The 16,603-nt window shown below is 40.6% G+C and overlaps 2 protein-coding genes across 8 annotated transcripts in view; one reads left to right on the forward strand and one right to left on the reverse strand.

Annotated features, from left to right (window-relative positions):
• The window catches only part of hnf4g (hepatocyte nuclear factor 4, gamma), a 187,438-nt gene that overhangs the window by 134,689 nt on the left and 36,146 nt on the right, over positions 1-16,603 (forward strand). The window lies entirely within an intron of this gene.
• The window catches only part of relch (RAB11 binding and LisH domain, coiled-coil and HEAT repeat containing), a 41,031-nt gene that overhangs the window by 21,129 nt on the left and 3,299 nt on the right, over positions 1-16,603 (reverse strand). For 3 of the 7 annotated variants that reach the window (XR_009676617.1, XM_061064215.1, XM_061064213.1), the window contains exons 2-14: positions 12,718-12,807; positions 10,088-10,159; positions 9,883-9,938; positions 9,640-9,753; positions 9,182-9,376; positions 8,193-8,287; positions 7,549-7,678; positions 7,201-7,358; positions 6,109-6,184; positions 5,918-6,013; positions 4,854-4,877; positions 1,091-1,203; positions 848-938 (exon numbers count right to left, since the gene is read on the reverse strand). Coding sequence is in view for 6 of the 7 variants with exons in the window: in XM_061064215.1 (XP_060920198.1) it covers positions 848-938; positions 1,091-1,203; positions 4,854-4,877; positions 5,918-6,013; positions 6,109-6,184; positions 7,201-7,358; positions 7,549-7,678; positions 8,193-8,287; positions 9,182-9,376; positions 9,640-9,753; positions 9,883-9,938; positions 10,088-10,159; positions 12,718-12,807 (1,310 nt within the window). In the remaining variant the exon portion in view is untranslated. The remainder of the gene's footprint in view (positions 1-847; positions 939-1,090; positions 1,204-4,853; positions 4,878-5,917; positions 6,014-6,108; positions 6,185-7,200; positions 7,359-7,548; positions 7,679-8,192; positions 8,288-9,181; positions 9,377-9,639; positions 9,754-9,882; positions 9,939-10,087; positions 10,160-12,717; positions 12,808-16,603) is intronic. The other 4 variants (XM_061064217.1, XM_061064216.1, XM_061064218.1 and 1 more) reach the window with 3 other exon arrangements.

A 16,603-nucleotide genomic window follows, 5' to 3' on the forward strand; every position in this document is an offset into this window, starting at 1 on the left:
GCTACAGTAAGTATCAGTATGTTAACCTTAGAATCTGAATTTAAATAAAAGTGTATTAATTGCATGTCACTAACAACTAACAATCTTTTATGAAATGACGTCTGTGTGTATCAGTGAGGCCCCGCCCCTTTGTATTTATCTTTCTAAGAAAACAATGTGGTCTGAATCAAACAACCAATCAGGTTTAGCCTGCATATAACTAGCCTATCACATTGACTTGTGTCTATATCTTGCCACAGTAACATTGCTAAATGTTGCTTAGAGCTGGGCTCATGATGGATTAATGTTGGGTCTTTGTAGATATCTATACAAACACAGATTGATTGAGTCATCTCTCGTTTATTGTCTCGCTCTCTCCTCCCCTCTGTGGGTGCGTCGAACTCCCACCAGTTACTTTTTATTTGATGAATTTTGATTGGCTGTCAGTATTTCGGTCCTAAATCAAACATATGCTGAGTGGAACAGACAGTTTGCAGTGACAACTGTTACACACATCTGGCGCGTCATTTGGTGGGAGGGGCTTAATGAAGTGATACCCAATACCAGGTAGCAGAAACAGAGGCGGGAGGTTAGAATGTTCAAGCTGCTTTTTGCCACTTTACACATAAATAAACCAGTTTAAATGACCCTAAGGAGTGGTTATGAAAGGTGAAAGAAGTTCTGAAGTTTAAAAAAATAACATTAAAAAAACACATATTAAAATGATGTAATAAAAAGTGAAGTGGAAGGTTAAGGAGTATTGTATTTCATATCAGAGCAGGTGTAGGCTAAGCCCTCTTTGAATCACAGTAGAAAAAGTGACCGCACATTCAATAACAAAAGGCCATCTGCAGTCTAAGTACTGTACCTGTTCCCAGCACTGAGGAAGTAGTTCAGCCTCAACCCGTGTGGGGCCCACGTGTCTTGCAAACGCAACACACCCCGTCAAGATCATTTGCCTTAGAAAACACACACACAGAAACAGATGAGAACACACAGCTGGGTTACATGGATTAAAAAGTATGTCCCTGATTTATGGTGCTTTATAACAGCAGCTTGACCAACTTGAGAAACATTCTGCTTAATGAGTAATTGAACGTTGCATACACACCTCTGCTCATCATCGGGTCTCTTGATTAGGTTAAACAGGATGTGGAGGAGCTGATCTCTCTCTTTAGGCTCTGGGTGAAGGCAGGCGGTGCACAGGATGAGTGGTATCAACTCCTGAAGGAGAAACGATGAGAGAGACACAGGAACAGAGAAGGAGGTAGCATCAGTTTCAGTTACTTTGCAGGAAAAATAAAATAGAGGTTGAAACACACAGGAAGGATAATCAGTTGCAGTCAAGCAGGGCTGGAAGTCTATACAGGAAGAGGAATATGAAAGGGGGTGAAGGTGTTTCTTAAAAGAGGAGAGGAAATGGGAAGGTCAAAGGGAAAAAGAAACACAAACACCTTTGAAACCAACAGATGTCTGTCAACACTTGGGGAGACATGCTTGCCTTTAATATTTGGTTGGTTTTTAAACCTTGACTCATTTGTCAAGTAGTGGAGAAACTTAGTGCATGCACACACCCAGACACAGCTGCACAACGACACACAGATATACCTACTGCACTACGTTCCCTACTACAACCCAGCTCTATCCCAGAGTTCACACAGAGTTTATGGACCTTCCAGCTAGAGGGGAGAGAGCTCAGCTGCCCTTGATACAGGGCCTCCATGGCCAAATTGTGGTCGGCTCTAAATTCTCACCACACACACCCAAATTAGAGAGTGCATACAGAGTTAAAAATATGTTGTTTTTTTTTCAAACAAACTCTGTTTTTTTTTTTTTTCCAGGAAGATGTGATACTTTCCGGCCAAGTGTTGGAAGAACGAGCAAAACCCCAATGCTGGACGGACACACAGACCTGACAGAGACACTTGGGTAAAGATAGGCTGTGATGAGTCACTCGCAGAGCGCTGGACCAACCCTCTGAAGTTAGTGCCATGTTGGCTATCTTTTGAAAAGTTAAGTTATGTATCCGAGGGTCATTTCAAGTGGTTACATGGTGAGTCAAGATGGGTGAAGTCAGTTCAAGCGTCACAAAGCGGCAAATTAACTGAATTCAGCCCCATTCAAATGTCATATCTAATCATCTTCTCCCATGACCTGCAAGAACACCATACATGTACACTAGAGACATTTATGGAGACTTAACAGCCTAAGCCTGATAAAACAAATAAAGGAGTTCATTAAATGCGCACAGCTGAAGAGCCAGAACCCGCACTGACCCTGTTGAATTTGTGTATGAACTATATTCTCCTGATGTGAAGACTCCTTCAGGAGGTTTAACATCTGACCAGTCCTGGATAAACATTGTGGGCAGGTAAACTGGACGGCATGACGCCTGCACCCAGAGGCCAGGGGGGCCTGGTGCTTTACTTCAAAGTGCAGAGCTGCTGCAAATTCCAGTCAGAGGAACACTTTGTGCCAAAGCCTGCATCAAAAAACTGTTCTAAAGGCCTCATATTCACAAAAACGGACGACTCTTATCACATATTTAACAACACAGATGGTGATGATTTACCACTGTCCCAATGTTTGTGTAACGTGTTGCTGAAGTAGATTTCAGTATGCGCATCTCATACTCCCAAAACACTGACATTTATTAGTTTCAACATTTGGTCTTTGTGCTAATTCAACTAAATGTGGGATTTCCGTGATATGCAAATCATTAGTCTGTTCTTATTTTTGTTTTCCACAGCATCACAACCTTTTTAGAAACAAGAGTTGTACACAGATTCACAGAAACAGTGACTTTCTCCTAAATAGCATGAGTAAATAATAGGGCCCGACCGATATGGAGTTTTTGTGCCGATACCGATATAGATATTGATTAGGAAAAAATCCTTTACCAATACATCGGCGGATATCTTTCTCTGATCCATGTTCAATCTGTAGAGATTTGATTTTTTCACTCAACTGAAAAGTAACTGCACATATATGTGCATCACTATTTGACACTCTGGAGGGTGATCATGCTTGTTGAATCCATAAAGCGCCCTCTGCTGGTGACAGCCAGAAAGAGAACTGCTGGTGTTATACAATGATGCTCAAATTAAATTCTATTTGACTGATAAATAAATCTAGTAATATCGGAGCATATCTGCAATAAAAAAAGCTGAAACCAAAAGTCGCTTGATATGTTAATATCGGCCGATGTTATCGGCTTGCCTATAAATCGGTTGGGCTCTAGTAAATTATGCCTTACAATGCTCTTTTTATGCTGATTTTCACTCTTTTCTGCACAGCTTTCTCTCTTCAAGGAGTGTTTGTTTTAAACCTTTGCTTCTGTTTTCAATTTAAACGGACTTCCTGTTGCATTGTCACAGAAACCAGAAGTGAAGTGCACTTCTAACGTCTTGTCTTGTAAACGTCCTGATAAAACCGTCACCTTCTTTGTGTCACCAGGAGTTCGTTATAGATTGCAGTTCATCAGGCCAGTAGAAAAAAAAAGGAAGTTGATCATGACAGATATTTATTTTCATTGTAATTAAACCTCTTCTCGGAAAGCCTGGACACACCTTTAAGTGTATACCAAATGGAATGAATGAATAGTGCTGAAGCAAATGACATCTGGTTCATTCTCTTTCTTCTCAAAGTCAAGGGACAGTTAAATTAGACCTAATCAGAGAACGCCATCACAATAAGTAACAACAGCACGATGAAGAAACACATCATGTTTAATGATTTACAGTGTCTGATAGTGCAGCCAGCTGGCAGGCAGGGTTTCACTGCATCATTCCACCATTTCAAGTCAAAGCCTTTTTTTTTTCTTAGGTGGGTGTCACATTCAAAGAACAACAAGGTGTGTCTCCAGGCTCAAATGAGTTGGAAAGCTTCAAGTTGCAAGAAGGAAGATGTGTGAGCAGCTGTGTGTGAGTGCGTGTGTGTTTAGTGCACGTCATGGTTAATGAATCTAACGGACACAGTGCAAAGTCCACTGCACTCAAGAAGGACCCCCAAGCCTCAGTGTTCTGCTGTCATCCTCCCCCTGAGAGATTATGTTCTCCAGAACTGCAGTGGTTGATTAAAATAACATAACCATGGCGATATGCAAAGCAGCTTAGTGTGAACTCCTCAAACCTGACTTACCTCTTTCAGGCACTTCATTTTGGGCCTTATCAAGTTTCAACTAAATTCAAGCACCTTGTATTTGTGTACACATGAACACACACAGACACGAATTGCATGCAATCACTTATCTGTAGACAGAGCACCTGTGCAGGTGTCTGCGTTACAGCCTGCAAGGTGTAATAGCTTGTTAAAGACTTATCTATTCAGAAATCTTGTTCCCTAGATAACACAGAAGAAATAAATACCCAATAATAATAAAATGAAAAACATGTTCCCTAAAAAGGTCTAAGAAGAAAGCTGTTGTACCTTGGTGATGTGGAATCACTTCACATTTATAAAATGTGTTTACATTTTTTAGATGTCAAGACAAAGCAAAGCCTTTTTTATACATGTTATAATGTTATGTGTTTAATGTTCATTCACTTTAGATACCTACAAAATGCAGCAAATTAAAACCAAAAAGGGCACAATTAAATAAAAATACAATACATAACCCCCTAGGCTAAAACTGCATGCATTAGCCATCATTTCATGGCAACTGTTTTTTTTTTATTATATATCAATTGTATAATTTTGTGTAAAATTGCAGGTTAGCATAGCTCCAGGCATTAGCACACAGCACAGAAAAGTCAGAGCTATTTCTGTGTGATTGCAGTTTTAGCCAAGAGGAGCAGGTCATTTGTTTCACAGAGATTTATTTTCGGTCTGACAGGTCATGTGACACCATGCAGATGAGTGCGTGAAAGACTCACCTGGCAAAGATGTGCAACCATTCTCTAGAAGAGAGGCATGCATGAGAGTGAGAGAATGGGTGAGACGAAAAAAAAGAAGGATAAAAAACAAACGCAGTGAAGGCAACAAGGACAGCAAACTGTGAGTGTGGGGGGTTGGGGGGGACAAACACAGCAGAGGCGTATCGATGATAACATTGGTGAATACAACGGCCATTATAAATAAAGGTGAAATTCCAAAATCAATAGATAGACACAAGTCAGCGAGGTGTTAGCAGGTTCAATTCTCTAAATCAGCTCTTTTTTTGCATCCTGCTTTCAGGCACAAATCAGAAAAGCACGCCAAGAGCCACTTACGACATTAAGTTAAAGGTATGATAATAACAGTCAGACAACAATCACACCGATGACAGCACTGCAAAGAAGAATCGTGCCGCTGCACAGTGCGGCACACTATGCAGATTGAATTTTGGGAAATGCTTTTGTGGCACAAACCAAGGAGGGCTGGTGGTCATTCAGAGCAAACAGAACCAAATATTTCTCACAATCGCAGATGTTGAAACGGATGAATCAACAACAGAAAAAATATTCCATTTCAAAATGTTTAGACCCTTCAACAAAGCTACAAAGACGAACTCTGACAGGAGATGCAACATCAACTTCTTTTATGAGGTTTGGGGAGAATTTGGGATTTTAGCATTAAAGTGACATCATGAATTGCTAAACAAATGTTATCTTGAAATAGTCTTGATGTTAATTGTTTTGCAAATGTATTGTTATCAAACATACAAACTAAATATAAAGCTACGCAGAGCAACGTTAACCACAGAAAACAAAAGCTTCATGAATTCAGTTCAGGCCATTTTATGAAAAATATAGTTTGATTGGGAGGTTGCAAGCTAAAGAACACCCCCCCCCCCCCCCCCAAAATAAAAATAAAAATGAATGTTACGCCTACTTAGCCTTGCTGTTTTGTGTGAATCTATTGGACACCAAGAGGAGAAGCCTGTGATGATGATGACAATAATGATTGGGATACAGGGAGGAGGAGATGAAGAGCAAGTGTGCAGCAGAAGTGAGGTTACCTCTCTTTTTGCCAGAAGGACGTTGGGGACGATGTGAGGGAGACAGCGGCCAAGCATTAACATCACACTCTCCTCGCTGTCTGCTATACGGGACACCTGGAATACAAAAACAAAAACCATATTACCGCTATGTATGTTGACATAAATGAGCCGTTTGTCAAGTGTGCATGAAAAAGAGCGGGAGTGCTAACCTCTGCTCCTAGGCGGCTGTCAGAGCACATTCTGCAGAAGGACAGCAGGGCTTGCTGGAAGGCCGGGGATAACTTCCTGCAACACCACAAACCAAAAGCAGTCACTAACGTCTGCACCACTAAGTCTGCACACCGCCAAAACACTAAAGCTAGCCATGACCACTGAATGACTGAGGATTACACTGGGCCACCATGTCACAGAGTTTAGAGCTTCCACTTTCCCACATCACTCCTGTGTATTTCAGTAGGATGATTTAAGGTACATTTATATCAGTTTGTCCTTTGACTGTATTTGTCAGTGATCACTCCTCCTACTACAGGATGGGGAGGAATGACTTTCACCAGAAGTTAAACATTTGAATTTCACTAGAAATCTCGCCTGCTCTGAGGAAATTGGGAACACAAGAGGCCCGATCATGCTTTTGTATTGTCCATTTTGGCTACATGGACTGACAACTACTGTCATCTAGTGGTAAAATTAAGTAACTACACTGAGATGAGCTCTGTTTCTCTGCCAGGTACTGAGTGAGTTTACGAAATATAACTTTCCCTATTCTAGATTCCAAGAAATTGAAGATGTATTTATTTTTAAATGTTTGGTGGGTCTGTTTTTTTAAAGGTTTATTTTTGGGCTTTTAATGCCTTTATTTTAGATTGGACAGTGAATACAGTCAGGAATAGGGGAGAAAGAGAGCGGGGTATGACGTATGTGAAAGGAGCCACAAGGTTTTGAACCCGGGCAACCCCCTTGGAGGACTACAGCCTCCGTACATGGGGCACAAACACTAACCACTAGGCTACCAGCGCCCCAATTGCATCATTTTGAATCATGTTTTTTGCACAAATTAAGAGCTAGAATTATTTCTTCAGATAATCCAGAAGGGAATTGGGCTAGGAAATGTACATTGTCACTCACAATGTTGACTGTATAACACATTGACATAGGGGTTGTAGTTTGGTATAATGGCTATTAATATATTTACATACACTGTTCTTTTTTTGTTAAGGATATTTCAACCAAACGTTTTTGTAAACCAGTTTCCCATTTTATTCCTTTTTTAAAAAGTTTTCTGTGTCTAGATTCTGGCCCACCTGTTAGGTTGATCAAATTGGACCGGAGGTCGACTTCTAAGCTTGTTGTGGGGCTGTGGGTGAGGCTGTGAGGGGCTCTGAGTAGAGTTGGAGGATGGGACAGTTTCAGCGTCTGAAACCCCCCGGATGTCCAGATACTGGCCGTTATCTGTTGGAGGCTGAAAGCAGAGCTAGATTATGTTGAGATTAAACAATGAAATGTCTGGGTATCTGTCTAACTAAATAAACTTGTAAACAAATACAAATACATTTACGACATTTACTCTCACTGGACACTGGTTTATTGACACTTTGTGTCATTAGCAATATTAACAGAAGTCTGCCCATTACATCAAAGTGACTACACACCACTGAGTGATGGTCAGTGCAGGAAGCGATGGCTGACGAGGAGGAGGAGGGGTTCATTGAATTCTGGGAGCCCAGGTCCAGAGTGGCCGGAGGAGGGGAGGAGACAGACCTCTTCAGTGTCTGAATCTCACTGTGGGGGAGGGGAGACAACAGAGGACAGAAAGCACAAGATCATTTTTATTGAGGAATAAAAAGTATGTTCAAGTAGTGGGTAATGAGTTCAGTAAAATGGCTCGTCTGTTTAGAATGTGGGAAGCTGATTTCTTTGAATCTTGGTGGTGGTTATCAAGAGCAGAGTTGTCTCTGTAATTTCACGCTCCAGTGAATGCTTCTGGGAAACTGCCTAACAATCTGAACCTCAGAACTGTTCTGGACACAGTTATGGTCAAATGTCGACTAAAGTGCAGAAAACATTTTCAGAATTCTTCTCATGCTTCTCATTTTTTCACCCTGGGATAACGGTAAATGTTGTAACTGTCGATAACCGAGACGAATAGAGGAAACTGAACAACCATCACAGCATACTGAGAGTGGTCATATGATCAACAAGATACAACACATAACTGAAGGCAGTGTCTCAGCCCGTCTCACATACCGACTGCTTCACTTGTTTATTAGCCCAAACATGCACTGCAGACTCGTACCTCTGCAGTTTCTTGATTTGCTCAGCCAGGCTCTGCTTCTCGTTGTTGAGGAGGCTGATCTGATACTCCAACTCCTCCACCATTTCTGCCTGTTGCTGTAAAGGGATGAAAAGATTATTGAGACAGTATATAACCTTAGCTCTAACTAGGTAGTCTAGTTACATTACAAGATTTAGCCCAAAAGAGGCAGCCACCTTCTATGTATACAGCATTGTACAACAAAAAAGAGAGTGTGGAGGTGGCATTACATTTCAATCACTCTGGTTCTGTGAAAAGTCTCTGCTGCACAGCAGAGATCAGTCAAAGTTATTGAACTCCAGAGGACATCTGGGCTGCCTCTTCAAGCACTGATTTAATATAGTCTCAGTTAGCTCACATTCATTATTAAATAAATGTTTTTTCAAAAGTGAGAAGAAAGGTCCATGTGTGTGTCTTAAGTTCTTTGATTCAGCCATTACTGCCAATTTCCACATAGTGTGTGCTCACTGTGTTCTGTGGTCTTTCTTGCCACTGTAGCTTTGCTAAATGTAGCTTAGTGCTTATGATGGATTAATGTTTGGTCTTTGTAGATAATAAAACAAAGAATAAGGTCTTTTACCTGCTCTTTTGTGTCTTGAGATAACATTATTAATGAATTGGCGCTATACAAATAAAGATTGATTTAACCAAAAAAAAGCTTATTTATTTTAACAGTCGAGTAAATCACTTATCAAGAACCTTTGGCATGGCAAATGTAAAAAAACTGTCTCTCTCTGTGGTGTGCTGTAAATCACTTAATCAGGCATTAATAATAACAATTTTATATATAAATATATAAATGGTCTGGTTTGCTTTTTGTAGGTTGTATCGAGACGACTGCTAAAAAACTCCTCAACAGGACCATTACGACAAAGCCCGAATTTAAACATAAAGGAAACAAATCAACTCATAAATAACCTTTCATTTCTGAATGACTTCAAACTTGTACATGACCGTCCACACACGCTAACCTGTTGTGAGAGGTCGGGCTTTTTGGGGGGATCTTGGGGGAAGCAGTTGCCTGGAAAATCACCAAAATCGACCCCTACTGACACATCCACCGTGTCCCGAGGAGAGGGGAGGGGCGTACCACAATTCCTGTAGAGCTGCAGCAAATCCGGGGGTTTGGGGATGTTGAGGCCGACATCATCCCATAACTCAAAGTCCTGGAAACAAATGATCAAACATTTTTGATACTGTAAGTGAGGGTGTGTTCTGCATTGATGGAGCAGGACTGGCAGCAGGACAGCTGATCCAAGCTGATGAATTCATTTATGGTTACATGACCCTCCCCACTTAGAATAATGCACTCCAGCCTGCATGTCTGAAACCTCTTATTAAGACTTAGAATTCAAAGATGTCCTATTAACCAAGCAGGCGGAAAAACAAGATAGAAAAACGGTTTATAAACATTCAGACAACTCTGTACCTGATCATCATTTTCATCCGAGAAGGTGATGGCTGAGAGTTTGTATTCATTCTTTAATAAATATTCATTCACAAGGAAGTTTAAGGCTCTTTTCTCCAGCGGGCGTATGGGCTCCTGAGGCAGAAACGAAAGAGAGGCTGTGAAATGATTCATTTAAGGCTCAGGCATCAGACCATCACTAGAGTTTAAAGGAACACGTCTCATGTTGTGATTCATTTGAAATGAGGAAAGGCAATTCCCCACCTGAATTTCAGGGCTCGACTTGAAGTTTTTCCTCTCCTGAGAGGGCACCTCGCTCTCTGGGAAATCGAGGAAGATGTTAGACGAGTATGAAAAGGATGCGCTAAATGTTATTCATCTTAAGGATTCTCGTAAGGAAAAAAGACAGAATCAGCTGTAACAAAAAAAGAGAGTTCAGGTGGTAGAAGAAGGTAAAAGGACGCCACACCTGCTGCCTGAGTCAAGTTGGCGCGCAGAGCCTGAATGGTCTCCTTTGCTTTCCGTAGCTCAAACTCCAGCACTGGACAGGAAGTGACAACACACACGCACGCACACACACACGCAAGGAAGGGCATCCAAACAAAGACAGGGAACAAACAAATAAAACAAAGATGGGCATGAAAACAAAACAACCACACAAAAGATCATAAGAGTAAAAAAAAAAAAAAAAAAAAGGATTCATGCAAATCATGGATGTAAAGGGAACACATGCAGCAGAGGATCATGGTAAAGCTGGCTGTGTGAAAGGTTGACAAGGTTTTCCTCCTGGTTATTGCACTGATGAGAATTACATTAAACACAGGAGTCAATGTTGCTTCAGTTGTAGCTGAGTTTTAAATATCTAGTAGCTGTCTGACAAAGGATTTTTTTTACGGCAAATACCTTACTTACAACTTATTAAATGATCTGGTTTCAAGCCACTCAAAAGAAAGCCACTGATCTGGTCAGAATATTTCAGTAGACACAATCCAAGCTACAAACTCAAGATTGTCATTTAGAGCATGGGAGGTTACATTTTCGACTTTCATATTAAGCAAGCAGGCTACTGTATGTCTGGCTTCTTACTGTGCCTGATCTGAAGCAGGAGACATCAGCAGCAAACTGTTGATTTGTACACTGACACGTTAAAGTCTAAGCTAACACTCAATAAAGAAAACTAAACACACAAGATTCTTAAACACGTTAGATTATATATAAAAATTTTTTAAAAAAGAACACACGCAAAAAGTAAGAAGCAATGGAGCAGGAACACTATGTTGCATGGCTGTGCACTGAAAATCTGCCATCTGATCGGAACCTGTCGTCCCCACTGCTATCGTTTCATGTCTAGGATTGTTTTTGATTGGTGTTGTGGTGGGTTTTCTGACTATTTCTTAATATGGCTTCACTTACTTTAGAAGAAGGCTGAGGTTAAAATCTGAGTGTTATTCATAATTGTAGCTTACAGGCCCACACACACACTTCTTGTAATGTCATTGACAAGTTTCCAGTTTGAATATTAAATTACAGAAAAAGCATCATCAATAAAATCAGTTGCTCTTCTTTGACTAAATCCTCCCACTCTAACTCCAACATCTCTAAAACTTTGCAGCAGATCAAGAGTGCACAGGATGCAAGCGCAACAAAATGGAAAACCAAGAACTGAATAACGAGGGGGGGGGGGAGAAGATTAAAAAGAAAAAAGAAACGCTAGTCTGGATGGAGTGACTTGTCCAGAATTTTTCACTGGGGTTTGATCAACGTCAAGAGAAAGCCAGAAAACCCAGAGTCAGACAGCTGGGGGCAGGCATTTTTGGCATAAGGGACAGAAGGGGAGGGGGGTCAGGTGGGAGTGAGAGTGGGGGGTGGGTGAAGAGGGAAGGGGGGAAGGGGAAAGGTGCCAATTTTGATAAAGTGGGTAGTGTGTGAATGAAAGTCATTTTTATTAGCGAGCATGGAACCATCATCTCTGCTGCATGGTTTAAACTGAGCTTTCACTTTGCATTAACATACAGTGTGGCTGCTCTTCAGAACATTTAGAAAAGCCCAAAACAGCCTTTAAAAAACTATTTGCTCTTTTAAATTTCATTATTAAAAAATAAACATTACATTTATCGACATTTTCAACTCACTGCCATGCTAATTTTTTACAGTATAGAGAGACAATTCAAACTTTATTCATGTGAAATGGAGAGGGGAAAAACTGCTAAATCTGAATCTTATCTAAACTTTAAAAAATAAAACACAACATATGCTGTAGGTAGAGACTGGAGCCTGCAGGACGCCTTGATTAACACTTTACTGACCATATGGGTGGATGACCACAGAAAGCTGGTGATGAATCAAGTAAACAACTGCACTATGGCGCAGTGTGCCAGGTCTAAAAAGTCATGTTTTCATTTTATTTAAATACAACAATGAAAGCAGTTTAACTTTAGAATTGACTCTCCTGTAATTATGTTACAGACTTCCTTCATGTGTTTGTTTTAATTCAGTAAAAAGTCTGATGAAAATAAACAAGGAACATGTAACTGTATCAGCAGTGGCTCTTTCATCAAGTCTCAACATTACACGATTAATTTCCTTGTATAAATGGTTCATGGTGTGTCACGACAGAGCCTCTGGGAGAGGAGGGTGTTATTTCAAAGAATGCTGAGACAGGCCCTGTACCAAGAATAACATCGCTGCTGGGAGGAGGAATGAACACCTCCACCAAGGTAAAGATAAGATACAGCTTAGTTAACATGTAGGAAAAGAGCCCTGATTAAGTATGAAGTACTTCCTGTAAACGTTATTTATGCTTTATGGCACTTTTAAATCGAGAGGATTTGAGCATCAAACATGTAAAATTATGTTATCATTACCACATCACTTCTACTGTGTTAACTGAAGACAAAATTACATGTTTCAAATTTGTGTTGGCTTGGCTCACACTAAATAAATCACTATAGATGCAGCTGTCACTTTATTCTCTCTGTTTCTTTGCCGTCCTTCCATTCTGTCACTTTCTGTTCTCCTGATTCTCGCCCGTTTTTTTTTATTTTCATTTTTTCCCTGAAGTACAGCCGGTCTCAGCCCTGACGGTACAGCTCATCTTACCTGCCACCCGCTCGTCCGTTTCTCTGTTGCCGTCATCTGAGTATCGGGCAAAGTCCAGAGAGTCCAAGGTGCTGATGCTGCCTGCTCGATCTAAACAGAGAGACAAGAGACACAACAGTGAAGTAAATATACAATCACATAACCACACAGATGTGACAAAATGTGTGACTTTAGCCTCCTAGAAGATACAGGGACAGCTAACTAGACAACAGCAGCCCTGTTATGGTTATGGGATGGATAAAGTTTTTTTCTTAACAGCTCTTAACTAGGCTCAAAGTATTCTGAAAGTGGGCTTGAGATGAAGCATGATGACTAACCACCTTCTTCAAAACAGATGGAAAACTCTAATAAACTCGGCTAAAAGCAGAGACCTTTATAAACTATGTAGGAGGGCCAAACTTTAGCCAAGACACATATGAGTCACGGCACATAGGAGAAAACAAATCAATCATAATATAATGTTTGCTGAGCTGGGACCTTCACTCCATGTAAAACGGCCATTTCCAAACTAACTCTTTCAAAACAACAATCTCTCGCCTGTGTTTAAAGCTGCCAAACGTATCGATCACTCAGAGAATAGATTGAGCTGACACATAAGCGTACTTGTGCTCCTATTTCACTGAGGTAGGCTGGCCTTGCAGCGGGCTTAGCCAACAGTGCTGGTTTTCCTTCTTCCTTTGTCCTATTTGTGCTCTGATATCAAGACACAGGGAAAGGTTGAGTCAAATGAAAGATGGCATGAAGTAGATTTAAGGCTATCCAAGGGAGACAAAAACAAAGAGGGCAACCATTGTCTTTGCTAAATCAAAAGGTTGACATTTTGATTTTAAATTAAACCCCTTATTCAAATGCCGCTGATGATGCAGCAGCAGTTCAGTGCCTGTAACCTCAGCAACCCCAACCTTAGAGAAAACCGACACTACCACTAAGCCACAGCTGCCTCCTTCAGAGAATGCTAGACCTCAGAGAACTGTGTGCACATACATTCCTAACTGCATTGTTTTTTAATCTTCTTTTCCTTTTTCTAAATATCTAGGGAGTAGATTTTGATTTGATATGATTCAAGTGACCTGTATCTTTCTTAAAGAAATAAAAAAGATTGAGGGTTTGGTAATCTGAGCATGAAACATTTAATAGTCCAACAAAAACAGGAGAAAGCATTGAAAGTGGGTGTTTTTTTTGTGATTTGTTCAAATGTATTATTATTTGTATTGGTGTGTGTGTGTGTGGCTGTGTTTGTGTCTCATGTTAAATGTATAACCATGGATCTCTGTCAAACACACACCCTCTCTCAGTGCTCACACCATAGAGTGAGGATGTTTTTGCATCGGGTCTGATTGTATGTTTGTGAGGCTTTATGTGTGTGATTTTGTGTGTCTTTGTTCTCATTCTGTCACACTGATGCCAAGTTAACCCCTTTTCGTGTTGCACATTTTTTTCAGCCATCCCCACTTCCTGGCAATGTGTGACGATGGTGGCTCTGAGAGTCTGCAATCTATTGGATGAATCAGTGGATTATAGAGTGTCTGTATACATGTGAGCGAGAAAACAACCCTGTAATTCCACATTGTGTAAGGATTGCACAGATGTCTTGTTGTGTGAGTGTGTGTGTGTGTGTGTGTGTGTGTGTGTGTGTTGAATGTGCAAAAAAACAGCAGTTCTTCCTGGCTGACCTTTCAGTTGTGTGCCTGTGGTGAGTACTGTCTGTGCCGTGATGGATCTGACACTTTACACTGACACCACGTCTCTGCTCTCCTGCAGGGCAGGTGGTGCCACACAAACACACAAATCCATGCACAGTCTCTCTCTCTGCTCTTCTTCACACAATTGTCAACCCTTCACATCCAATCAAACACAACAATGAACCTCTATTTGTGCGCTAAGCAGGAAGCCTCTTTGTCTCTCTGGTAGTGTGTAAGGAAAATAATAATCCTGCAGAAACAATGGGGATGCCTATGAGAGCCTTTTAGGGAAAAGGCCCGGAGAATAACAAACATAAAAGGATAGCTGTTCTGCTTTGGATGTAGATAAACAAAGCAGGTAATGACAGACAGGGGGGGAAACAGGTTTATTCCAAGAACAAAGAGGTACATTTTAAAAGAGCTGATACAAATAGGAGACAAGAGAAGATGGATAGTCAGGAGGTAGCCAACAAGCTTTTGGTATAAATGGGAGGGATGTTTTGGCAAGACTGTCAACTATTAAATGGGATGAGACAATGGGACACAAATTATGGAGGAGGCACTGGCAGTCACACAAACCTGTACACATTTACCTCACATGATTCTAACCAATCGTATCCATTCATAACCGAACTAGGCTACATCAATATTTGCAAATATGCATTTGACATATTTGGATAAGATTCTGAGTAAGTTTCTAAGGGAAAAGTTGTATGTATAACACTTTCAAACACTTTTAAAGATCACCTTCATTTATTATCAGAAACACATAGAGCCTATACCTGTTTAAAGATTCAACAAAAATGTAAAAATCTGTACTCGGGGCTCTGGATGTTTAGCACTGGAAATGTTCTGGTTTACTGTTTGCAGTCCAAGCTGTATTGACCAATTACGTATCAGCCATAGAGTGTAAATATTATTGCACGAGGCCTGACTGATGTCACCCATATGTTACTGAAGGGCGCTTCAGCGGCTCATCGGCCATGCTGGAAAGGGAAAGCAATTTAAAAGTTTCCTTTACTCTCAAGGACAGACCTGACAAAGCTTGAATTTGTATTTTTTATACAAATCTGCATCATGACGCAGACTTTTGGTAAAGTTAAGACCCATTAATTGCAAGTAAATCACAAGACAACTGGTTTGTTTTACAGGATCATACCACTGAGGTTAGCCTGAGGGAAGCCTCTGTGTTACGTTTTCTCCTTTGAACTAAGGCTCATGAGAAGAATTGGCACTCCACCAAGAGATGTAATGGACCAAGAAATGACAGCGTTTACATTATAGACACAAAGGCTGCACAGAAAACTAAGTGTTTAACTGTCATTTAACTATTGGCTACTCTAGAATTATAAAACAAAATTGGCATTAGTTCCCAGGGACATATATCATTGTCAGATAAAGATAGACGATTCTTGCTGATGGGTTCTGAGACTGCAGAAACCTTAATTAAACGCTGAGAGGTGAAAAAGTAGCTGTTTCAGAGGCTGTCCAGAACTTGATAGGAATCTGGCAGGCCCTCCAACAATATGATTAATAGCTTTCTCACACAAAACCAACTCCCTGCCCTAGCGAAGAAAATTATAGAGACATTTCTATGTGAAAGAAATATGAGTTCATGTGAGGCTGGGCAAACCAATGAGTGCTCCTTAAAGAGAGGTGCATATGGTATACAATCTTGATCAATCAATTCTACTGTTGTTGTTATTTACTGTCAACTATGCATTAGGGTTAGCAGCTGTTTAAAGACGCACTTTACAGACTAACTATTTGTCCTGAGATTTGACGTCCCTTTTCTTTCTTCTATATTATGTGTAATGAGGCGGATCACACAAACTCCTTACATGTGGCAGCTTACTGTCAACCTGGTACTTTGCAATTTAAGTGACTTGCATGCTACCTTAAAAGCTCCTCACATCATGTGAGCAAATGACCATCTGACTAGACAATGAAGTGTGGAGAATCGATCATGCTTCCTTGCTGCAAATTAGCAAGGTGGTGAAAAATGCCATGCTGTGTTGCTTAAAGCAACAGCTGCAGTCCATGCTTCTTCAACACAGTCTTTATGCATACTCACTGCAATCAGATGCAGCCACTGTTAAGGGATTCTTAATGAAAGATTAATAACTGGATGATGTGTGCTTAAAGTTTGCCTTTATAATGACTGAGATGATACAGAAATAATCTCAGAGTAAGAAGAATAAGAA

The sequence above is a fragment of the Labrus mixtus genome, chromosome 19, assembly GCF_963584025.1.
Source record: "Labrus mixtus chromosome 19, fLabMix1.1, whole genome shotgun sequence".
Lineage (NCBI taxonomy): Eukaryota > Metazoa > Chordata > Actinopteri > Labriformes > Labridae > Labrus > Labrus mixtus.